At 31.9% G+C, this 26,729-nt stretch overlaps 1 protein-coding gene across 1 annotated transcript in view; it reads left to right on the top strand.

Moving 5' to 3' along the window:
* Positions 1–20,004, top strand: part of CSN6 (COP9 signalosome subunit 6) — a 67,640-nt gene extending 47,636 nt beyond the window's left edge. Inside the window, exons 8-10 of the mRNA XM_085826821.1 lie at positions 13,783–13,976; positions 19,620–19,688; positions 19,835–20,004. Of these exons, the coding sequence (XP_085682947.1) occupies positions 13,783–13,976; positions 19,620–19,688; positions 19,835–19,906 (335 nt within the window). The 3' untranslated portion in view covers positions 19,907–20,004. The remainder of the gene's footprint in view (positions 1–13,782; positions 13,977–19,619; positions 19,689–19,834) is intronic.
* Positions 20,005–26,729: the final 6,725 nt, after the last annotated feature.

Raw genomic sequence — 26,729 nt, 5'->3', positions numbered from 1 at the left:
GGATTCCAACACCCTACTTGCAATGAATAACAGAAAAAGGGTTCGTTATGCTAAAAGTGATGATTGAATAGGTCAGACAGCATCTCAGCGAGGGCGTGCCATTGACGGGTCCAATGCAAATGGCTCAAGCCGAAATATTTCATGAAGAAATGAACTTAAACACTGAGTGCACATATTCGACAGGTTGGTTAACCAAATTTAAAAATCACCATGGTATAAGACAATTAAAAATTTCAGGTGAAAAAGCTTAAGCTGATACTGAAGCTGCTGAACAATTTGCAGATGAATTCATTGAACTCATTACTAGTGAACAATTATTTCCAGAACAAATTTACAACGCTGATGAAACTGGTCTTTTCTGACAATATGTACCATGAAATACTTTGGCAGCCTCTATAGAAAAGGCTCCAACTGGTGTCAAAGATTTCAAAGCGAGTAACAATTTTAGCATGCGCAAATGCTGCAGGATTGCAGAAATGCTATCGGAAAACATGCACAACCTCGATCATTTAAAGGATTAACGATTATCCCTGTTATATATCGTGCAAATAAAAGTGCATGGATGACACAAACGTTGATGAATGATTGGTTTGAAAATCATTAAATACCCGAGGCTCGGCGACATTTGAATCCAGTTGGTTGACCTGATGACTCAAAAATAGTCCTTATTGTTGACAACTTTTCAACGCATACTTCACTTAAAGTTTTAGTGAAAGATAATGTATCTGTATTATTCTTCCCTACAAATTGTACGTCTATCATTCAGCCCATGGATATGGGAATAGTGCATGCATTGAAATGTAAATATAAAGTAGCATTTTTAAAATCTATGTTAAATTTCTTGAATAATGGCAAGACTATTCAAAACTTTTTTGAAATTTTTTAGCATAAAATCTGCTGTGTGGAGCATCGCAAGATCGTGGGAGGATGTGTCTCCAGATACGTTAAAAAATGCTTGGCATAATTTATGGCCAACTACCATATTTCATGGTGAGGACGATGTAGATGATAGCCGTGAATTTGAAGGTTTTCCGACATCGCAAACTAAAGGTGAAATTTTCAAGTTATTGGATTTTGTAAAGAAATGTGGAGAAGCGGTAATAAATGAAGATGATATAACAGAAGTTTTTCATTGCGACGACAATGCCCCAATCATCAATCAATTAACGGACGGCGAAATCTGTAGTATGATTCTAAATCCAGAAAATACTGCTTCCGATAGTCAAGAAAGTGACAGAGAGGTTATTGAAAATGAAAAAATTTCGATTGACAAGTTAGTCGATATTCTCGACACAGCAATTACAGGACTTGAGCAGTGGAACTGAACAAGAAATTATGTCTGTTTATAGAATTAAAGAGAAAGTATTAGCACAAAAAACGAAGCAACTTAAACAACTTATATTGAAAGAAATGTTTAATAAAGTAAACAAATGAATATTAAACTTTTTTTTGTGTAAATTTTGATACCTTTTAGATCATAATTGCTCTTTATTTCTTAAATTAAGGTTTCAAATTTTTGATTGTATAATCTCTGCATGCCATCTTACCAGATTTAAATCGATGATCTATAATCCGGAAAAACCCCTAATCTGGAATCGCCAAAGTCCCAACGAGTCTGGATTACAGACTTTGTACTGCATATGTTATTCAATCTTAATAATGCACTTTATATTACATATAGAACCATTTGTTTGTGACAATATTTCTAAATATTAGGCAAGGCATAAAGTGATGTTGCTGTTATGTGACTGGACCACAGGTTTCCATGTTCAAGGTTGGTGGCATGAGGGCCTTGTGAACGTCAATTTAACTCTATTTAAATTGCATTTTAGAATAAAAGATCAGAATATCCTTTTGATCCAATCAAAATTTGACATGTGTGATGTAAATAAAAGATAAATTAATCATTATAATTGAAAATGTAAATCATATTATATATTATTTCATCTCTCTCATTAATTAATAAGACACTTAGCTCCCTTTAATAACAGTGTGTGCAGACATGATGCTGCTGCTTTGCATGCCGTGCACCTGCAACTGCTGCTTCAGATTACTTCAATCAAGGTAATGCATTAGATAATGAAAAATGTTTCAAATACTTTAAGTTGCCAAATGAGGATATCAATAAGTGGGGGCATTCCTGAAAAATGTAAGCTGAGTATGATCAGGCATTGTGTTGCTTGAAAATATTCCTTGGACGCACCATGAATGGCAAAGTAATAGGTTGTAAGATCCACCAGTCATATATCTGTACTTCTTACATCAATATTAGAGCATTCTGACTTTTGTATCAGATGGCTGCCCATATTATTAAAATGGGAAATACTGTAGCAAGCCTCTTCACAGGATACTATCAAAGGAAATTAGTCAGATCTGTATGAAAAACAATTATAACAATAATGTCTTCCAAGTTAAAATCAAGTTTCATCGATGAAGATGATGTGGTGCATTTCTTTGCCTGTCCATGACTTGTAGCTTTAATATTTTGGTGTTCTCTCAGAGACTCCTTTTGGAGGCATTCCATTTCATCTAAGATGTCTGAATGTATCACAGAGTCACCCTGAGATATAATTTATAATAATTTACTTTGGACAATAAATAAGTATTCCTAGCTAGCCTCTGATATCTCTTAAAAAAATCTCCTTATGTACATTTCTTACCATTCTTCTATCACCCAAACTTTAATCATTTATATATCTGCTGCAGAGTAATTTACTCTCATGTCCATAAATTAAGGATAATGCAAAATCAGACAAAGGAAGAGTTAGAAGCAAAACAAATTTGACTTATTTGTAAAGGTTATTTATTAAACAAAAGGTAAAGAGCAAAAAAAGATGCTATATGTTTGATATTATTAAAAAAATTAGCAATTTTTTCTCCCTGGAGCAAATTACAAATATATATATATATATAGAAAAAAACAATATTACATGGTTGGTATGATTTTTAATACATTGTATGTCTCACAGACGATGCAACACAGTCCATACAACGCCTAGGCATGCTGAGTATCAAATTATTGATCTGATCTTGGGGGATATTACACCACTCAAAAAGCAATGTTTTCCGAAGTTCCGGTAGACATGTAGGAGGAGGTTGACAGGCTGCGACTCATTGGCCAAGCATGTCCCACACATGCTCTACTGGATTCAAGTACGGTAAGAATGCTGGCCAGTCCATACGGGTGATATCCTCTGATTGAAGGCATTCGCTTACGATGTTTGCACGGTGAGGACGGGTGTTATCATCCATAAACACAAATTGTACGCCCATGGCGTCCCGAAACAAACGTACATGTTGTTCCAGAATGACGTCCCGATAGATTTGTCTTATCATGGTTCCAATTTGAATATGCAGGTCAGTTCTGAAACCCAGAATAATTCCACCCCAAACGAGCTTTCCTGCACCACCGTAATGGTGTCGTTTAGTGATGTTTTCTTGGTGGTAACGGGTACCTGGAGCTCTCCATATGAAAGTCCGGTGAGAATCAGACTGTAAGCTAAACCTGGACTCGTCAGAAAACATCACACGAGCCCACTGTTGCGGTGTCTACAATGCATGCTCTCTACTCCAGGCTAACCGCAGGCGACAGTGAGTTGCAGTAAGTGGAATGCATCTGACAGGTCTACGGGCATGTAGACCAATCTGCCCTAAGCGTCCGTGTACAGTCTGCCTTGAAATTGTCGTACCAGTGGCTGAAGAGAGCTGACGAGACAGGTCTGAGGCTGTGCTCCGCCTGTTTCTTTTGTCAGTAACTGCCAAATACCAGTCCTCATTCAGCGTTGTTACTCCGGGGCGACCTGTGCTGTAACGTGTACTCGCATTACCATCATCTTGGAATCGTTGCCAAAGCCTGGAGATGACACTCTGGGCAATTCCAAGTTCGTCTGATACTTCTAGTTGGGTACGCCCACATTCCAGACGGCCGATAATTCCACCACGTAAAAAATCATCCAAATGCGTTCTTTGTGTCATAACTATTCGGTTATTGCACTGAAATGCTTATAAAGTGCCTGCGAACAATTTTACTTCTTTGCCTGTATTCCTCATATATCACTCTCTTACACTCTCGTCATTGTGACAACCATCGGTGTCATCTGGTTACTTCCTAAAATTTGCATATGATTCTTGAAGATGTGTGTAGTGATTTTACAGGTGATATACAGTCAAAAGTCTTTAATCCGGACTCGTCGGGACTTCGGCTATTCCGGATTATCGATTTTTCCGGATTATAGATCATCAGTTTAAATCTGGTAAGATGGCATGCAGAAATTATAAAATTAAAAATATGAAATCGTAATTTATAAAATAATGAGCAATTATGATCTAAAGGGTATCAAAATTTACAAAAAAAGAAACTTAATATTTATTTGTTTACTTTATTAAACATTTCTTTCAACGCGCGCATGCGTACCTTACGCATAGCCGAAATTAGAAAATTGCAACCAGAATACTATTTGATTTGTATTCGTGATATTTATAATGACGAGCAATTTGATTTAAATCATATCAAAGACGGAGTACATCGAGATTAAATACTTACTACATTTAGTAAGGAATTATAAGCCGAATAAAATAAAAACACCTGCCCTGAAGATAACGATAGTGGTGACAGATGAACTTCCAGTTCATTGCGCGCCGCGACGTCCTTCCCCCGCGCAGAGCAGCATGAAATTGATAAACAGATTTCGGAACGGTTAGATAAACAAAGGATATACCTTTATCCATTTTTTGTAGCAATTCGTTTTTTGTTTGATGGACATTGAATCATACTTTCGTTTTCTAGATCCTTTGGGAGCTCCAGCATCGGAAATTCTATTTGACATAATCGAAAGTTCAAGCTTACTTTTATAAAAATTGCTCTTACAGTCTGCAAAAAATAATAAGCCGGATCCAATTCGAAGATTAAGGAACAACGCAACCATCAACATTAACCGAAATAGGTAATTAGATAAATTTAGCTTATACCGTCCGTTATAAATTAAACGCGCACACGAAAACGTATTCTGCGCTTGCGCAGACGCATATGCACCGTCGTAACTGTCTTGCGCGCACGCGTAAAATGCCTATGAGCATGCGTCAACGCGGCGCATGCGCAGAAAGATTTTAGCTTTGAGTTCCGGATTATGGGTGTCCGAATTAACGACTTTTGACTGTATTTATTTTAGAGTTCGATTTCCACGTGACTCCGAATTATCCTTAATTTATGGACATGAGTGTATATGCTGAATTCCATTCTGATGAGGCAATGCCTTTTTTCAGTGTTATTACTAAAACAAGGACTAAATTTAAGTCCAATATTAGTAATGACACATTAAAAAAAGTTTATTAACAAAAACAGGCCTGATTGGCAATTGCTGTAAGTAAAATTGTGAAGCTTCTTTCTTCTTAGTGTAAGTAAAATCTGCCACTATTATTTGCATAAGCACAAAACGGATTAAAATATGATTTTTCTATTAAAAGGTGCAAATAATAAAAATATTATTTTACACATAAATATTTTTGTATTATTTGCATTTCAAATTAGTATATGAACTTTCAGATATTAATTAGTTGCTACTTAAAGTTAATTCATTATTAAAAGAATATTCTTTAATATATAATTCTTTCTATATATTTTTATAATTTAAAAAAATCGTTTTGTTGAAAAAAAATTCTGATTTTTGAGTGTCATAAGATGGGTGGCAGCTCATATGTTATTTAAGCATTTAAAAGTTTCTTTTTTCTGTCATATTATGATAAAAAAATAAGCATATTTTTGATAAACATTTTTATGAAGAAATTCATTATATAAACCCAAATCAGCAGTCAGAACTATTACAAGTGTTGAATTTATTGATTTATACTTTTCATTGTAAAAAGCACATTTTTCCTTAAAATTGCCTTTTTTCGAACAAGTAAGCAAACTGGAAAGAACACTTTACAAAAATAGATGTCAGAATTTAAAACGTTTTATTGTTATTACGTATCTGTTCAATTCCAAAGAAGAATTATTAATATCAAGTTCACAAAAGTTCCGAATTTGCGTTAGATTACCTATACTTTCCGTTTCTTCATCACTAGAGAAGTCAGGCAACAAACCATATTTACTTCCAGAATCATTTGGTAAAATTTCAGATTCAATATCTGAGTCAATATCAGAGTTATCTTCAGTTATAAGCTGCTCATTATCATTCATTTCTCATTTTATTTTAGCTCCAAATTTAAAAGAAATGATATTCGCAGTAGCCGGAGCACCGAGCTAGTGAAAAGAAATTTCGTGCCTTTAGTTGCGTAAAAGAATTCAGTAAAACCTAACCTTGAAACCAGTTGTTTCGCAATTCTAATTTTACTAGATTATTAGCGCCATCTGTTAGAAACATTACGCACTAAACAAGCAAAAAATTTGGGAAAAATCATATTAGACTAGGAAAAAATGTTGCCCGGTTGCCTCTCGGGAAAATCATAAAAGTGACATTTCCAAGTACTCGAACAGTGTTCGGGCAAAACTGAGAAGTGGTTAAATGATGGTTCACAAAACAAATTTCAAAAATTAAATATGCAGATATGATGTAACTTACAAGTTAAATTACATTGTGTTTTTATGAGTTAAAGGAAACAATGCAACTAAAAGAAAACAAGTTCTTGTTGGCAAAAAAGCATTTGATCTGATAATGCTAAATAGTCCCAAAACCCTAACAGATGTAAAGTGAATTATCACCTGAAACAATGGCAAAGTCGTGAAAAGGTTAAAATAACCTTTTTTATTTAAACAGAATTTTAGAGCACAAATGTACTCTCTTGTGCTGCAATAAAAGTCACAATTCATGATGATGTAACTAAATGGAACAGTCAAATTTAAATCAAACAACTAAACAGTAGTTAAGGCCTAGATAATTAAATACTGTTAGAAACTGGCTCACTTCTCTGCTGTTGGCAGAGGTAGAATTGAAGCCAAAAAATTACAACTGTCAGAATTGACAGGAAACTAACACGTAGTATACACACAAAGCCAAAAACACACTCTGCCTTAGAATGCAGAAATTTCAGTTTAAATGCTGGTGCATTCCAGTGCAATGCACCCGGAATGCAGTTGCATTCCAGTGAGGAATATGGGTAGGAGGAATTGTAGTAAAGGCTGAAATTATAAATAACTCGTTAATTAAAGTCTTTGCATGTTGATTATAAAATAATTAAGTGCATTTTATTGTAAATTAATCCACTCGTCTGCTCCCCCCCCTTTTTTAGGCAAATAAATCAGTAGCATTTTCAATGAATTTAGGTATGTAGTTTATCGCGCTTTTTCCATTCAAAAGCATGGCTAGAGCCCTTAGTCTGGCCCCGATCATAGTTCTTTTTTGAAATGCCTTAACTCGTTTAGAGTTGGGAAGCATCTCTCAGCTTCAGCAGTGGTCACTGAAAAGTAACAATAATTAGCAACAGTTTGTTGGTCACCAAAAACATAGTCAATGAGTTGTTTTCTGTAATAAATTGTAGAAGACTAATGGCACCAGTCATATTTCTGAAATCTGATCTTCTGTAAATTTCCTAGTTCAGTTTTCAGACGATCCTTCAATAATGGAATAAACATCAGTTGTTTGGTCAAGAATCTGAGTTGGAAACGTTTTCTCATACTCCTATTTAGAATTTTGCAGCTTCGAGTAGAGAAACAGTAGAGAAGTGAGAAATACAATGAAATGTCTTTTTTACTTGTTTTGTGATAACATCACATATATCTTTAGCTACTACAGTTTTGTGATAACATCACATATATCTTTAGCTACTACAGTTTTGTGATAACATCACATATATCTTTAGCTGCTACAGTTCTGATTACATGAATATTTTCTCTCTCCCTTTCTTTCTCTAATGACTGCTAAAGAATGTTTATTTGCTTTCTAAGTAGTGCTGCATCAGTTAGTGTTTTCTGAAGATGGCTGTATAACATGCATGGACATGTGGCATAAAGTGGCAAAACACTGTAAGCCAAAACACATTCCGAGTATTCTAATATATGGCAAATAACTACTGCTCGACTTATTGCTACAGCTTGTTTAGATATCGACTGTATTTTCCATGCATTCAATCAACTGTTCCCTATATTCATACACTCTGTTGATGGTTTGACTCTCTATCTAGTAGCTAAACCATGAAGTATGCTTTCCCTAACAGTTTCATCTAAAATAGCAATTATCTGTGGGGAGTTGTTGAAAAACTTAATAATATTATTCAGGTTGGATAAAAACACTCTGACTGATTGCTTGCCCAGAAATCAAATTGAGCTGATGTGCATAACAATGCACAATCTGTGTATTCTTGTAGGTACATTTAATAAAAGCTTGAACACCACTGTGGTAATTACTCATCATGCTCGTCATGCACCTTCATAGCTCTGTGATATTAATTTTTTGAGTTTGTCTACACTTGTTCCAAACTTCCATGGATATATTCAGCTATAAATTTTGCATCATGTCCAGGTGGATTTGTGAATTCTGATAATCTCTCAACTGGCTGCCTTTTATTTAAAACATCGAAAAACAACAACCAGTATGAATGACCGATCAGTAGTTTCATCTGCTATTGCTGAAACAAAATTTGCTCTTATTTTTATCTGGTTCTGACAAATAATGAACATGTAGTGTAATAAATCGTTTTGAATTTCTTTTGATGCTGCTTTAAAAACATGGTACTAGTGAGATGGTTTTCAAAGGATGAATCAATTTCTGATGAGACGTTGATAAAATATCTGAAAACTCCTAGATTTAATGAATCCTTACTTTCATCATGTTCTCATACTGCAAGCTGAAATGCACTGCAGAACAGAATAAAATCAATAATATTTGAATTTTTTTTTATTTCAAGCTTTTAAAGGCACACCACTCGAAAGCTGCACTCTTTCTGCACTTCTACAAACTTTTTATAATGGCAGAAATGCATGCTTCTTTATCGCCACATACATAACATTTCTTGAGTTTTAACGTGCTACATTGCCATTTTCATATGAATTCTTTTTGTTGTATTTCACGTTCCAACGGTTGTTATAAATATTGATATCTATTTTTTGTTGTAAGCTTAATTTTAAAATGTACACTTGTGTAATTTATCAGCAGGGGACCTAATTGCAGAAAATACATTTTGCTGATTCCGAATTGTAGATTGTCGAGTTAATAGAATTACATGTAGAAATGAATATAAAAGCTGTTTATGAAATAATGAAGCATTTATAATTTCAAAGGAACCAAAATTTTAAAAATAAATAAATGAAGTTAAAAAACTCAATGTTATATATATATATTGTTTTGTTTCACTAAAAAAATTGTCCAGTATAAATTATTTAACCCTTTGCGACACGCATATTTAAAATATATTTTAATCTTTAAAAAAATGCCTTAGAATAAGTGAGATGGACTTACTTAAGTGCCTTTAAGGCTTGAAAAAAATTCTGCGCTTTTATTTTTTACGGTGGAAGGTGGGATACCGTTTGTCCCACCATGCAACTAGCACATGTCTTATAGCATATTGGTGTATAGCAGGAAAAAAAATCATATGTGGAATGAATAAACAAAATAAAGCATGCATTCTAAAATATTCATAATAAACACACTAAAATGCATTTTGTACTTTTTGCATATATGCATGACTTGTAAAATTTTGCATATGCACATTTTGCATATAGTATATATTTAATATTTTTAAATTTTAGGAACAAAAGAAAATATTTTCTTGAATATTATTTTAAGATTAAAATTTGATACTCGTACATATGATACTAAATAAAATATTAAAATTGGCACTTGATTCAAAAACATTTATATATGATTAAAATTGAAAAAAAAATCATTTTTCATGAAACTTTGAAAAACATGTTGTTTCATTCTTTTGTAAGCATAGAGGCACTTCACATGTTTCACAGATCCAAAATGTTCGTCGTTCTTATTTCGATATGCTGCAATATGCACATCTTCTCCTGCTCGTTCTCTTTGGCGTTTTACTTACATTTTTTAGTCTTTTTTCTGGTTGTACGAATGGGATTTTAGTTTTTATTTGAACTGGGGATTTCAGTTTTCTTTTCAGCTCTTTCTTGCCTGCAAGTGCCATTAGACCTTCTATAACTGAGGGAAGAAAATCTTTCATTGTTTTTACATCATGATCAGGTTCGTGAACAAACTTGACTAAATGTGTTTACTATACTCGCGTCTAAAAAGTAAAAAAAAAAAATCATGTGCCACCATTTCTTGCTTTTGCTGTCTATTTCATATAGTCTGTCAGTTGATCAAACAAACTTGACTAAATGTGTTTACTATACTTGCATCTAAAAAGTAAAAAAAAATCATGTGCCACCATTTCTTGCTTTTGCGGTCTATTTCATATAGTCTGTCAGTTGATCAATCAGTCGACATATCCCATATTCTTATTGTATGGAATAATGCTGTTTGGGCACAGTACTTTTTTTTTTTTTTTTGTCTTTCCATCTCGCTCTTTTCTATTAATTTCTTTCATTTCAGTTGCCTTTTCCAAGCAAGACAGGATAGAAACGGATCTTTTATCCTTCCATTTTATGCAATAAATTGAATCATCGCTAACTGAAAAGTCTATATATTCTCTTGACATAAATTTGTCTTTTAAAATTTGGGTAGATACTTCCAATCCATATTTACAGTGCCACATGCATAGATGGGTCTGTGTCTTTAAAAAGCGAAACAAATTATAACTACTTCCCTTTCTTCTTCAGCAATAACTTCAACCTCAGTTATTCTCTCCTGGATTTCAATTTCATCTAAATCAGAACTGACATCTGAAGCATTTGAGTCGCAATCGGATGGCAATTCAGCAAAAAGATCCAAAGCTTCCTGAGTTGTTAATTTTTTTGTAGACTTAGCACATCAGAGCATACAACGGATGTAAAAGCGCGCACAATCACGAAAAAAGTAGATGCGAAAAAGAAAAGAAAAAATAATCGTGAGTGCTGCCATCTATTGAGCGGAAATTCAAGTGTGTGGTGGGACAAATTTTAACCCACTTATTTCAACTGCAAAATTAATGTTATAAAATATTGAATCCAATTAAGATTTTTGAAAATAAAATACCTTTGAATATTAAAAAGAATCATACATATCATAAATTGTATACCAAAATTTTTAAAATATGGAAAAATGCGAGATACATGGATATCACTCTTGTGATCCTATTTTGAATATTTTTTGCTTATAAACTTAAGCCCTGGTATAGTAGTAACATATACTGAGAAAAATAATAACTAAAATAGATTATTTTTAAAAGATTAGAAAATTTCTAACGGAAATTGCTAAGTGAGAAAATAAATATTAATTAGGTGGGACATATATTGACCCACCATGCCGCAAAGGGTTAAACAGTTTCATTTTATGCTTTGTGAAGACAGAAATTGTTTAGTTACAAAATTTCGTTGTTTAATTAATTTAATAACTGCCATTTTGAAAATCATATTAAGTAATCAGTTGAAATATTTTCATTCTCAATAACCTGTTTGTCACTTCCTTCACATTTTATGGTGATATTTTCCAGATTTAAAACCATACTGTATGTTTTGCCATCTGTCACCTGATTCTTCATAGCATTCTTCCCACTACAGCAGTGAAAGGAAACCAGAATGTGTAACGTTCCACTCTGAACAAACTTTGGTCATTGTATTATGTGCAGGGCTACATAAGATAATAAAATGTTACCTCCTTCCACGTACATACACCAATGAAAAGCCAAAAATGAAAATTTGATTTGTTGTTAACTAGTGAGGAGTTTAAATAAAAAATCATTCAAGTCAGCATTTATGATATTTTATGCAGGATGATTTAATATTATCCCAGATGATGACTTTTTTTTAAAGGGGGGGGGACTCAGCTAATTGAAACAAAAATTGAGTTTTGGTGCACTAGCTTTTATGGAGTCTTACATTATCCATTTCTGCATTGTGTGATGAAAAGGAAAGATTTTTTTTTAAATGTTGTATGGGAAGCTCGAATAACAGATCATTCTGGTTTTGGGATGTTGAAATTTTGGATTTTGTACTGTAGTTTGCCCTCGGAATCACTGAAGAGAACAACTGCTTTGACTTTACCTTTTAAAACATTAACCACAAAATTTACATCAGAGCAAGAGAGGGGGTGAACACTGGTAAATTAGCTTATTGACAGGTTTTTGGGTAAATGCCTAATTAAAATGTAAAATATGTCAGTAATGTTGCTTCAGTTATAAGTCATCATTCTTTTTCTTTTATAAAAAATCATCAAACTCTGCCAAGGTGGTTATGCTAATACACTTGCATTGGTATTTAGATGTGGTAGCACGTAACATATTGATAATCATGGTATTAGTATAGATTTATTGATTCACTTTTATAATTTGGGCCTACCAGTGGTCGAGCAGTACAGTTGCTGAACACTGGTAGTTCGGTCCGAGATTCGAACCCCGTGACGGGCAGGCTGCATGGGCGTTTTCGTGGTTTTCCCCATGTGTAACGTGTATACGAGCCAATTTTCCTTAGAGAGTCCTCCGTGAAGGCATTCCTCCCATTAGGCAGTTAGCCCTCAAGGCTTTGCCATAGTCACACACACACGCACTTTTATAATTCATGTAATTCCAAATGATAATATCGGCTCAGAGAACAGGGATGGCTAAAAAATTTGGCATTTCAAATAAATGACAAGATAATGAGGATTGTTCCCATGACCAAGAGAAACAGACAATGAATGTGTTTTCAGTACTTCAATTTATGAAAAGTGTTTCTTGTAAATTCTATGTGCAGCAAGTGATTTGTTAAATAAAAACAAATAGTTAGAACAAGGTGCCCGGAAATTTAAATATACATGTGATAAAAACAAAGAAGTGAATTACCAGCAGGAATTTTGATGGCGTAGAAGTGTTTATCCATAATAGGAAATTGGAGGCAAAGGCAGATTAAATCGTCATCTTTTATTTCAGCAAACATGTTGCGGCAACAATCAAATTGGCACATTAATTGTGCCTATTCCAAAAAGCTTACATTTTTGATAGATGTGCAGTAAAAAAGAAGGAGCAGACAGGCTGCAGTCCAGCTAAGCCAAAGCGTAGGAAGCAAGTATCTTATGTTCAGGGTGAAATTTTAATTCAGACTGAGTTAGCTTGGGAATATTACTGAATTAATATTGGCTGCTTCAGTTTTAGCTCTATTTACATCACCAGAATTATATAAGAGTCCTATGACATAGTTTAGTTTCAAAATGACGCAGTCCAAATAGATTTTTAGAATTGAGAAGGGAAATTTATGTTGCTAATTTAATCTTTTATATAATATCCTTCTGTATTTCAGTAATTATTTTTATATATATATATGTGTGTGTGTGTGATTTGCAGGGGGGTGGGAATTATAATGTGTCAAGCAGGTATCAGTGACACTGACCTCACTAAATGCAGCAAAATCTGAGCAACTCATGAAATTTAAATACTGCTGGTCTTCTTTATATGAAATTTGAACACTGCAGTCAGGCAGAAAAGATTTAATACAGGCATATCTTGCTAAGACAGCAGCATTAATTTTGTAAAAAAATTAATGAAAACCTGTGCTGTTTGTATTCTGCATTATAGATCATTTTAATGAATGAATAAGATTGTTTCACTTTTGTTCTAAATTGCATTATTCTTTTCATTTTTATGGTTTCTTTTTATGTTTTCCCATGGTTTTTATACAAATTGATAAATAAATTTGTGTATCTTGTTTTAAGTATTTCCTACCAATGTAATTTTGTATAGTTTCTTACATTTAAATGCATTTATGCATTTTTTTTATAGTTGCAGAGCAGTTGCAAGCTCAACATAGTGCCATTAAAATGCTTCATAGTCGAGTTCGTCTAATATTAGATTATATTCGAGCTGTAAAAGAAGGAAAGGTTCCTGCAAACCATGAAATTTTGAGAGAAGCATATAGTTTATGTCACAGATTACCTGTTATTTCTACAGATTTTTTCAAAGAAGAGTACTTTAATGTAAGTTGTTATATTTAATTGTATCTTCTGCTGTATTTCAGTAATTAAGTCATTCCTTGCTAGGTACAGAAATGTTTGAAGAAGTTATGTAAAACTTTTTGCAGTTATATCGTTTTAAATTTAATTTAAGTTTTGCTTAAAAAGTTTCATTTAATTGTACATATTTTTTTAAAATCATAACTGCAGCATTTTCATAACTTTCATAAAATGTAGTAAGAAAATATTAGTTCTTAAAATAGAAGGAAACCTAACCCCCCCCCCCAATTTTCTTATTTTCCCAAAGAAAAACAATTCTGGCTACGAAATTGGAGATACTTTTTATTTAGCAATTTGATACGTGATATAATTTTGCAAAATTTGTCATGTTCATCAAGTTTTGTAATATTGGTAGTCCATTTTAATATGGTTTTCATAGAACGTGAATCCCATGTATCTCTTTTTAAAGAGTATTATTTGCTGAGTAACTTTTTGCTTGATTAGTGAAATAAAAATATTTTTCAAATTAAGGCATAAACCTGTAACATTGTTGTGGGTTTTAGTCACAGATTCATGAATTAATTTTTCTGTTTATTGAAATTTTTCACATTTATGGGAATAGTATCATATTCAGGATTATCCTCTCATTTAAATTTCAAGCAAGCTTTCATAGTTTGCCTCATTAGATTTTTGTCTTATTTTGCATTCCTCCTCATAAATTTCGTCATATTCATTTATGTGAAATTCAATGTAAGCTTTTTATCATTTGGTATGTTATTAATTGATGCAGTAACTGATCAGTCAGTCCTCTTTTCTTTTTGACTTGACAAATTCTGCTGGAAGAAGCAGAACAAAAGATTAAACTTCACCTTTAAAAAAAAAAAAAAAATCAGGCAAGAACATTTGTAGTTAAATACTTTTCCTTGAATTATTTCAGTTGCAACTACTTTTTAATGTCATGAACGTTAAAACCTCCACTAAAATAGTAAAAACATATTTATCTGTATCATACAATATATATATACATACATACATGTAAGAAAATAATCTATCAGTACACTAATTATATATTATTTAATAGTACAGATAATACATAAATAAATGTTATTTCTTCTATTAAATAATGAAGAATTTTTATGTATGTATGTTTATATGTTTCTCACATTGTTACTAAACACCGGCATATAAAGCCATTAAATTTTGAATATACTTAATCTTTCCAGACATGTGCACAATGAAGCTCATATTGTGAATTTTTTTTTTTTAGCAAAACCTTTCACAATTAATAAATAAACTTAGTTATTTAAAAGGAATGTGCTGTCATTGCCTGATATAAAATCCTTTATCTTCTATGCACCAGCATGTTTCAATAAAGCATTAGATATTTAACTTTCAAATTTAATCTGTGTGTTATGGAGTAACAAATCAGGCAATTTAAAAACAATAAATACATATCTTAAGAATATTTTTTCTACTTTTTAACCTGATTGATTTAAATAAAAATGCTTTTAAATCATGAGGTTCTATTTAGAAATAATGAATATTTTTATGAAATTCCACAACCTGGACTCATTAACTACTTAAATATTTCATTTTCCTGCCATTTTGTAACCAGAAATAAGCATATTTTTAATAAAAAATTTTGTATCTTAATCATTTCGTAAATTCAAAGCAGTCGAAACTGTTACAACTATTGCATTTATTAATTTAAGATAATTTTTAGTTACAGTGAAAGTAAGGCATTTTTTACTTAAAGTTGGCTTTTTCTGGCGAAACTGGAAGAAACACTTTACAGGAGATAAATGTGAAAAAAGTGGATTCACTGTGAAAGGAAATCGTGCCAGTGGTGGAAGAGGATTACTAGTATCCATTTCGCAAAAGTTCTAAACCTAAATTAGATCATATGAACTTTCTGTTTCCTCATCATCACTAGAGAATTTAGATATAAAGAACTTTCAGGACTACCAGAATGTTTTATAGAAAATTCAAATTCACTACCTGATCTAATATAAGAATTATATTTTGTTATGAGGGATGTTTACTGTCATCCATCATTCTTTTATTTCATGGCAAAAATTGGGAAAAAATACTATTCACAAAGCCTAATACACTGAACACATGCAAGTAAACTTGTTGAATTTCTCCACCTAATGAAAAGTGGTAAAACCTATCTTTGAATATATAATATGATTGTAAAACCATATAACTGGTTTTATAATCCAATCTCTCCTGGACTACTAGAGGCATCTATTAGAAACACTTCAAAGTGAAAAAACCAGGAAGGTCAGTGGATTGGTGTAGGAAAATCATTGCCCGAGTGGTGTACGGACAAAACAGTTAATACTATTTTAGGTGGCTGACCATGCCATCTAAAATAGGTACAAAAAGTTATTAGTTTTTTAAATAAAATAAATGTTCTTATTTCATAGTATTGATTTAAGCTACATTTATAATTCATACATCCAGCTCAGTGTACTGTTTAGCAATATAGTTGTACAAGAAAAATATATGTGAATGTAATGCAAGAAATTATGTGCTTGCTTTTTATTTTCATAGTACTTTATAGTCAAATCTAAGAATGCAGTAGATTCCATTATCCTTTAAAAGCAAAGAAAATTGAATTATGTTTGAATAAGATATGGCACAATGATCAAAAGCAATAAGGCAGCTACCATTTCTTCCAGTAAACTAGCACATTCTAGATTTTTCGCAACTCCTGGTTTTTAATTTGTCTAAATTTAGATTATCTCTTTGGAATAAGTTTTGATTTTTAATTATAAAATAATAATAATCTTCATGAGACATATTCTTAGTAAAAAGAAAGACCAACACTAGCCCTGTGTCACTTCTTAATGACTTTGAGTGTAATTCTACTGATTAATTTCTTTCTATCCAAATTTTTTATCTATTACAAAAACTTGTAAAGGGTTCTAACCCTCATCTACTGCATGTTTCAGTAGTATAAATTGATGCTAAACTATTTTATACTAATATAGTGAATTTTAATGTAATATATTTTACATCTATTTAAATGTATGACTTTGTAACATTACTAGTCACTTGTGCAGACAACTGCACATCTTAAATCGGCATATTTGTTAATTAAATTTGAAAGAAAACTATATTACATTTTGCTGAGTGGCAGCATATTTCTTTTAAATCCTTGAGCTTTCTGTGAAATATCATAACCAAGTGGCTCACATTGCCGAATTTATTAATAAAAATTGCTTTAATTTCATATAGAATATGAAGTAACTGGGAAAAAAAAAATTTATTAAAAGTTTTGGCTTCAAAGTACATGCATTCAGATGGTGGATTACGTGTGTTCAATATTTAATGTCTCTAGGTGATGCAGTTTTCCCATAATGCCAAGGAACATACTTTTATAGATACCGGTTCTTCATTATTTAATAATAAAGAAGATGAGACTAGTTTTTCAGTTTGATAGCTGGTAGCTGTGCAGTCATAGAAGACATAGTGAAGTATATATATCCCATAGTAATTACAAAAAAGCTATCATTCAGATGTAAGAGTATAAATTTTATAACATAAGCAATAATTTGTGTAACATCTGTGTTAAAAACTAAGTAAAATATCAAATTTTAGAATTCAGAGTTTACACATTCAAACACTACTAAATTAAAAAAGATAGCTTCAGAGGTTTTTTTTTTTTTAACTATGTATAATTATGTTAGATATCAAACACAGTTTTGTTGAATAATAGGTTGAAATACCTATGGCTAAATTTTATGTCAGTATAAGTTTTATAAAGTATATATTAATTTCATATTGGAAATATAAGTCTAATAGTGGAAAATTTTTGTTGTTTTGTGTATCAATAATTTATTTGAAAAGCTATCAATAATTGCTTAGATGCATTTCTTTTCTTTCCCCCTTTTCTTTTTAGTCTGCGTGCTTTTTGAGAGCCTAACTGTGTATTTATTTTTCATGCTTTAAAAAAAAAAGGTGTTTTTAGTACTGCAAGTTCAAATGCATCCATTATTTTGCTGATAAGCATGGTACATGAATTTGAATGAAATAAGATGGTATGTTCTGATTGGACTTTGTTTATTGAGTATGCAATGATCCTAGTGATTTCTGACCAGTTGTAAATGCAGTTATTTTTCCTACCTTTGGTGAAGTATTTTGAATTTGGGATGCTTAATACTAGATGCACAGTCAGAATACTTGATGTTATGTTAATGATACATTGTTATGTTTCTATGTTATTAAAGATTAGTACTGAAATTCCAACTATTAATATTGTTAGAATTTCCAATTATTTTATTTTGCTTTATAAAAAAATTTTTTTCTTCATTGTTGCATTTAACTATTTTAGAAATTTTAATTTTTTAATCCTGCTTTTAAAAGTTTTACCGTATCATAGCTTCCAACTCTCCCAATTTTACCAAAAGACTCCTGGTTTTTCATCACATTTCTTAGTTTTTAATTTTTAGCCTTTTCACTGCTACCAAAGCTTCTTCGTCTTTTCACCCATCAAACTACGAAATAAAATTGAATGGCCAATATGACCACATGAGACATTAAGTGAAAAAGAGTACAAAAATGGGTTTTTTATATTGGAATCTGCATACATAAAAGTTGAAATGAAGCAAAGAAATTTATTTATTTTTGGCTGCATTCGTCTGTACATGCTCCAGAGTGTTAAATTTGCAGTTAGTTTTTAAACTAGTTAATTTTATTATTTAGCATTAGCTATTAATTTATTTTCATTATATTTGAAAGTTCTTTGATAAATAACAACTTTTCTTCCATCCTGAATATTTTGTCAGCATAAAACTTTAAGAATATTACAAAACAAAGTAAAATTAATAAAAAAAAACATAAAATTTAGAATATTTAATTAAATATTATCTTTTTTATATCAGCATCACATTATAAATATTTTAGTAATCTAAATCATGCATCATAAAGTGAGCTGAAATCAGTATGACATTTTCTTGAAATCGTTCTGTTGCGCTGTGTAAAAAATCTTTTTTTTTTTTTTTTTTTTTTTTTTTTTCAGATTTTAAAGTTGGCAGCTATGCCATATTTTATGTACTTTCAGTGTGTAAATGTCCCAAACTTCAAATTAAGGAACTTATGTAGTTTGGACAAAAGTTTTTGCTAACTGTGGTTGATGATTGTAATGATGGATCAGAATACATAATTCAAGCAGTCAGCTATTCCTAATGTGTTCAAATCCTTGTGATGATTTACTGATTAATTATAGCAAGCATATATTAGCTATCCAACCTTTATAATATATTTTGCATTAATAACTGATTAATGACCCAAATTATGTATTTCTTTTTAAATCAGATTTGCCAGTTTAGTGTCTTTGCAAGCCTTGTTGTCACATGACAAAATAATTCCTTGATTTATCATATTTTGAAAGTTGAGAGCTATACATACACATGTCAGGTTGAAATCTTTTGAAATCAAAGTTTAAAATAAGCAAATTTAATCCAAAATAAAATATGTTGAGTTCTCATTGATCAGTACTGTGATATATTAAATTTAATGTCTTCATCTCACATAAAACATAAACGTAATATTAATTCTTCCCCCCCTCCACAGAAATATTTTTTGCATTTAATGGAGACATTGTTATGTTATAATTAATATTGCTGTTATTAATTGCTGAAAATTTGTCTTTTCATTCAGCAATGTAATGATGTTGGACTTATGACTTACCTTGGAACTCTCACTAAAGGCTGTAATACAATAAATCAGGTAATTGCTTTTTTTGTTATTAATTTCTTCACTGCCTTTTTTCCTTCCAAATTTTATATGTATATATTATCCTTTTTCCAATAATTTTTATCATGTAGTAAAGGATTTTTTTTTTTTTTTTTTTTTTTTTACTTTTTCTATTTTAGTTTGTAAACAAGTTCAACATTCTGTATGATAGACAAGGAATGGGAAGACGAATGAAAGGATTTTTCTTCTAGTAGCATTTTAACAATTCTAACTTTATCATGTACAACTGTAAATTCATTTTCATATAAAGATTTTTTGTTTGTAAATAAATTTATTCTGGTTAAACTACTGCACTAGCTATTTTTAATTTTATTTTTAAAAAAGATAACTATCATTGCGGTGTTTACCTTATTTTTAGCTGTTATGTAAGAAAATTGGTCCATTTCAATGTTTTTATATGCATTATAAAGAAACTGCTATGATTTTTAACTCAGTTGAACCACAACAAATAAATTACTTTTAGGTGATATTCTCCGCAATTCTAAATTCATTCTAAATTTCCAATAGCTTGGCACACTGTAATCTCAGTTATCATCATGGTTAAAAAAAATTGGTATTTATCGTAGTTCTCCCCCTCCTTTAGTAATAATTTTTTGGCAACAAAATACAGCCACTGAAATTTGCTTAAGCTTTTTCTCATCTTTAGGTTTTTTTGGGGGGAGGGGGGTTAAAAAATTAAAAAAGGAACATCATCAGCAACAGTCGTTTGCACTTTTCTGTGATCTTTTAGTATATCAATGTCAGTTGCTCTTTTTTTCTTTACTCTACTTTTTTCTTGAGCATTTAATTAATACAATACAAAATCTGAAACCCAGACTGGTCGGGACTTCGGTGATTCCGGATTTGGGATTTTTCTGGATAATAGATCATCAACTTAAATATGGCACATGCAGAAATTATACAATTAAAAATATGAAATCATAATTTATGTAGAATTTGACTTAATTCACAGCATGAGAGCATGAAGTAATATTTAAATGGTTTATTTAATAGAAAGAAATAAAAGTAAATAAGAAAAAGTAAATAAAGATGAAGTTAAAGGTATGCAGGATTAACATAAATGATGTAGTCCTTTTACACCTAAAGGCATAACATCAAAAGCACAATCTAAGTTCATAAACTCTTGAAAGCGCGTGAGCCGTCTGCTCACGTCTGCCCTCCGCTCTCGACCAGGTCTCAGCGCTGTCTGGGATGATTCTTACTGCGCTGAGTGATGCTATATTGATGATGTCATAACGGGCAATTCTAATTCAGCATTGGACGTTATGATTTCCCACAGCTTCGGCCAGCCTGAAGAGGCATCGTCCTCGATGTCTGTTGAATGGACATCACCATAATGTACCTGCAAAGAGAATAAAAAAAAAAAGAAAGAAAGAAAGAAAAAGAGAGTATCAGGTCCTTAGGTTTTGGGCTGATACAAGCATTAAATCAATTTGACCATGGCTTCATATGGTCAGACGCAGTAGATGTCAAATTCGGTCCTTCATGGTATCCTACTTTTTCGACTTCATATCTGTCATTTATTTGATCGAACAGCTATGATTTTATACGGTCCATGAAACTTAGGTTGTAGTTTCAAACCAGTCCCATATTGAGTTCTCTGAATGGCTACCAAGTCGCCAATCTTGTATAGTTTTGGTTTCTTACGTTTCTTGTTGAATTGCTTTCGATTCTCTTCTTGAATCTTCAAAATGTTGTTTTTAGCATCTTCTCTCATTTCATCACGTTCTTGTATCAATTGTTTTAGATATTCTTCATTCAATATCTCACTAATTCTCAAATCTTCTTTGTTCTTCATTTTCGTGCCTATGAGAAGCTCAAACGGTGAATATTTCGTACTTCTCGTAGTCGTACTGTTGATGATTCTCTGAACATCTGGAACATACTTAAACCATTTCGTTGAATCTTCATGTGATAATTTTCACAAAATAGGAATCAAATTTCTATGGATTCGCTCAATTAGTCCGTTACCTCTTGGAATACCGGTAGTAATTTTGACATGTTCTATACCTTCTTCAGTACAATACGCTGAAAATTCTTTCGATGTAAAGGCACTACCTCGATCTGAAATGATTCTGGCTGGATTTCCAAATACAGTCTGTTGTTGCTTCAATTTTGAAATAACTTCTTGCGTAGTTGGTGATTTCACTGGATAGAACCAAGTAAATTTCGTAAAAGCATCTACAACAGTTAGAATGTGTTGGTATCTCTTGTTCGTCGATGGAAGAGGTCCAATAAAGTCGATATGATACGTACTCAAGGGAACGTTTTCTTTCAGTACAGGATGAAGAAATCCTTCTGCTTTTCCTTGCTTCTTGTTGTACAGTATACATTCTATACAGTTAGCAATTACTTTTTCAACTTTACATTTCAGTCTGGGAATATAGAATTCTTGCTCTACGGCATTCACAGTTTTATCTATAGCAAAGTGACCTTTTTTATGTACCTTCTGTATGATTTCGTTCTGTAAGGATTCTGGCACTACTAGAAGATCTTTACCATTTTCAAATTTGTACAAAATATCATTTCTCACGAAGAATCCATTTTCTTCTCCCTTCTCAACTATATTCTTGATTAACTTCACATGTTCATCTTCATTCTGTTGTTGTACTAACCGAATCTTCTCAGTTACATCGGATGTGTATGATGTTAAAATTAGAGCATTTCTACTTAGAGCATCAGCATGTTTCATTTGGCTTCCTGAATGATGTACAATTTCGTAATCGAATTTTTCAATAAACATTGCCCATCTTGCAATTTTAGGAGTTAAATCTTTCTTATCTAAAGTTTTCTGAAAAGCACTACAATGAGTTACAATTTTGAATTTAGTCCCTAACAAATAGTTTCGAAATTTCTTCAGAGCTTCTATTACTGCAAGGGCTTCTAATTCGTAACTACAGAGTTTCTCTTGCTGCGGTGAAGTCTTCTTACTTATATACTGGATTGGGTGATAATTACCATCATCAGACAATTGGAGTAATACCGCACCAAAGCCTTGACTACTAGCATCAGTATGGAGTTCTAATGGATATCCTTGCCTAAATATGTGTAGAACAGGTGCCTGAGAGAGAATTTCTTTTAATCTGCAAAACGCTTCCTGTTGTTCGGAATCGAACTTAAAACCAATACCTTTTCTAAGTAAGTCACTAAGAGGTTTAGCTATTTTAGCATACTGAGGAATGAATTTACGAAAATATCCCGTTAGTCCTAAAAAGCTTTGTAGTTGTTTACAGTTACGCGGTTGTGGAAAGTTTCGAACAGCAACAGTTTTGGAAGGTGATGGTCGAATAGTTCCGTTTTCAATTACATGTCCCAAAAATTCAATTTTACGTTTTAAGAATTGGCACTTTTTGAAATTTATTTGTAATCCATACTCCGAAGCAGTTCTGAATACTCTTTCTAATTTGTCTAAACATTCAACTTCATCATTAGTCAGTATGACTATATCATCCATATAAATAATTAATACACCTTCATTTAACAAGTCACGAATAATTGAATAAATATATCTTTGAAAAACATTTGGACTAATACATAAACCAAAAGAAGCTTTAAGAAATTCGTAAATACCATTATGTGTTAGAAAAGCGGTATATTTGGTGCAATTTTCATCTATGTCTACATGGAAAAAGCCATTTTTCAAATCTAGTGTCGTGAAAATTTTTGACTGTTCTAAGCGATCAAGTACGTCCGGAATAAAAGGCAGTGGAAATTTGTCTTTAATAATCTTCTTATTCAATTTCCGATAGTCCATGCATAAACGTTTCGAATTATCACGCTTGTTACACAAAACAATACGCGCCGAATAATTAGAATTGCTAGGCTTTATTATGCCCTCTTTTAACCATTCCTTAATTTGATCGTCAACAACTTTTTGTTCCGCAAAAGACATGTATCTTCTATTTTGACAGACAGGAATATCATCGCATAAATTTATTTGCATCTTGAAGTCAGATTGTCTATTTTTCCAAGGCTGGTACGAATTAATTAAATTACACAGTCTTTCTTTATGTTCTGCATTTGAAATATGCGATAAATCAATTTCGTTGACAGAAATAGCATTCACCAGATGTGAAAGGTAATTAAACGTTGAGCTACTTCCGCTTTCGGGGCTTTTGTTTACATTAACAGAGACATCAGACGACTGAGAAAGATCATAAACATTCTTCAATGAGACAGCAATATTCAAATTTCCCATAACGCAACGAACATTAGAATTTCGAGATGACTCAGCAGTTATCAAGTTTACATTACTTTTATTCCGATGTGAAATTATTTGAAGGCCATTCTCGGTAAAAGAGAAGTTAAACTGATTCAATACATCTAAACCTAATACAATTTGATTACATAACGACTTAACAACATAAATTTTCGTACGAAGTAAAAAACCATCAATTGAAATGAAAAAGCTGATGGGGTACGTTTGCTTTGATTCAATTCCGTTTAATGTGATATCGCTACAATTTAAATTAGGAGAACCAATCTGCTTGTGTAACTCTACGCTGCATATCGTTACATCTGAACCAGTGTCAACTAAACTATCAACTAAATGATATTTCTACAGTCTTCATAATTCTATCCTTGTCACAAATTCGTTGTAATAAAGCTGCTTGTTTCTCGGGGGTCTGATCTGGACAGTCGGTTGAATAATGCCCATACTTTTTACATTTTATACATTTTACACCCTTTGATTTGTTTACACAATGTTTTGAATAATGCCCAAATTCCTGGCAATTAAAACATTTGACCTTATTAATTAACGTTAGATTGATTTTGGTGTGATGACGAAAGCTTACTTTTATCTTTAACTTGAGTGTCTACTTTCGGTTTCGGATTTTTAAACTTATCATTGTCCGATCTCATTTTATCATAAATTTTAAGCCTTTGTTTAAATTCAGCTATTGTTTCACAACCATTCAGTATAGTTTTCCTAACCACAGAATCGGGAATACCATCAATAACATATTTAATTAATGAAGCATCTTCAATGTTACCTCGCGAACACATTTCTTTCATTTTCAAAAAATACTCATCTAAAGATTCATTAGGCATTAATTTACGTTGTTTACATAACATTTCATGCAACTCAGCAGAATTAAAAGCTTTACCATATTCAGATTTCAAAAGCTTTTTTAACTTACACCAATCATTAACTTTAGGTTCACTCTGAATAAATAGTTTCGCTTTACCTTTTAATGATCTTTTAGCAAAAACTAATTTATGCAAATCACTTAATTTCAAAGAATTTATAACATCTTCAAATTCATCAATCCATTTATCAACATTTTCATATGCATTACCAGAAAAAGGATTAACAATACTTTCAATATCCGAAAAACTAAGATGAGGTTTAAAATGATCTTGAATTGGAAGCTGCATACTGTTATTTACTTGAGACTCGTTAAAACCAGGATTGTCTCTTTGATTATCATCAAGCATTACTTCAGAAATTTTATTAATAGTTTCATCTTCAATATCACTAGTTTCTTCATGCAAAATATTTTCAAATAATACAGATAAATCACATAGGTAAGAGACAATTCGGGTTACGACTTCCGTTTTTGAACCTTCTGAATTTATGCACAATACATTGCAAACTTTAATTAACTCATTCAGAGTAAAACTATTCTGCACTGTATCTATTTTCTTATTAAATTCTTCAGAATCTGGTTTAAATATAAAGCCAGAAAATTCACGTAATCTTTTCCATTTATTTCGGTCTCCATCAGTATTAAAAATAAGCTTATGCAAACTTTTGATTTCAGAACTTTTACTGTTCTTTAAAGCTGCTTCCAATTCTGGAATTTCTACTAATTTCATATTGGAAAGAAAGTTTTGTACTCACCTGACAGATGATCGTCGTCAATTGGGTAATCCACACTTTATACGAGTAATCCAATAAATCGGTAGTTCAATGCGCAGTTCAGAACACAGTTCATAATGTCACTCACACATTTTCCAAGTTCTAGCCACACGGTTGGTCGCCATATTTTTTGGAGAATTTGACTTAATTCACAGCATGAGAGCACGAAGTAATATTTAAATGGTTTATTTAATAGAAAGAAATAAAAGTAAATAAAGATGAAGTTAACGGTATGCAGGATTAACATAATGATGTTAACGGTATGCAGGATTAACATAATAATGAACACCTAAAGGCATAACATCAAAAGCACAATCTAAGTTCATAAACTCTTGAAAGCGTGTGAGCCGTCTGCTCACATCTGCCCTCCGCTCTCGACCAGGTCTCAGCGCTGTCTGGGATGATTCTTACTGCGCTGGGTGATGCTATACTGATGATGTCATAACGGGCAATTCTAATTCAGCATTGGACGTTATGATTTCCCACATTTATGATATCAAAGATATCAACATTTTTTAAAAAAAGAGCTTAATATTTATTTGTTTACTTTATTAAACAGTTCTTTCAATGTAAGTTGTTTAAGATGCTTCCATCATTGCGGATAATGGGCAACCGAATTTCGGACTGTAGTAACAAGCAAGTGTAAATTTCAAAATTTGCTACTGCCAGATTCAAAGCTATAGATAAACAATTAAGTGTTACCAAAGTATCACTGGTAATATTTTGTCACCAAAATATTATTTCCAAGAAAAAGTGAGCCTGTTTCTTTTTTCTGATAAATACCCAATATCTCAAGCTTTTGGCTTAAAATACGATCATGTAACAATTGCAAGTGTGCAGTAGATTGAAAAATGTAGGTGCAATTTAAGTTTCTCTCAAATTTAAAAAAAAATAAATTGTTAACATTTCTGAAGCATTTGAGGAAAGATTTAATACCTTGTCTTTCATTGTATTAAATAGATAATTTTAATAAAAGTGCACAGTTTAAAACAGCTGCCATTTCCTCAAAATACAATTAAGTAATAAATAAAATGACCAAACAGTATCATTACTGCAATATATTTCCAGATACTTTTATGGTTTTTACTTCCAGGTGCTTTTAGTAAACTCTCTTCAGCAACGATTTTGCACAGAAAAAGTAAGGTCTGTTT

This window comes from Stegodyphus dumicola, chromosome 1 (genome assembly GCF_044657685.1).
Source record: "Stegodyphus dumicola isolate Sdum_Otavi_A_Nest chromosome 1, ASM4465768v1".
Lineage (NCBI taxonomy): Eukaryota > Metazoa > Arthropoda > Arachnida > Araneae > Eresidae > Stegodyphus > Stegodyphus dumicola.
This window is presented reverse-complemented; position numbering and strand designations above follow the sequence as displayed.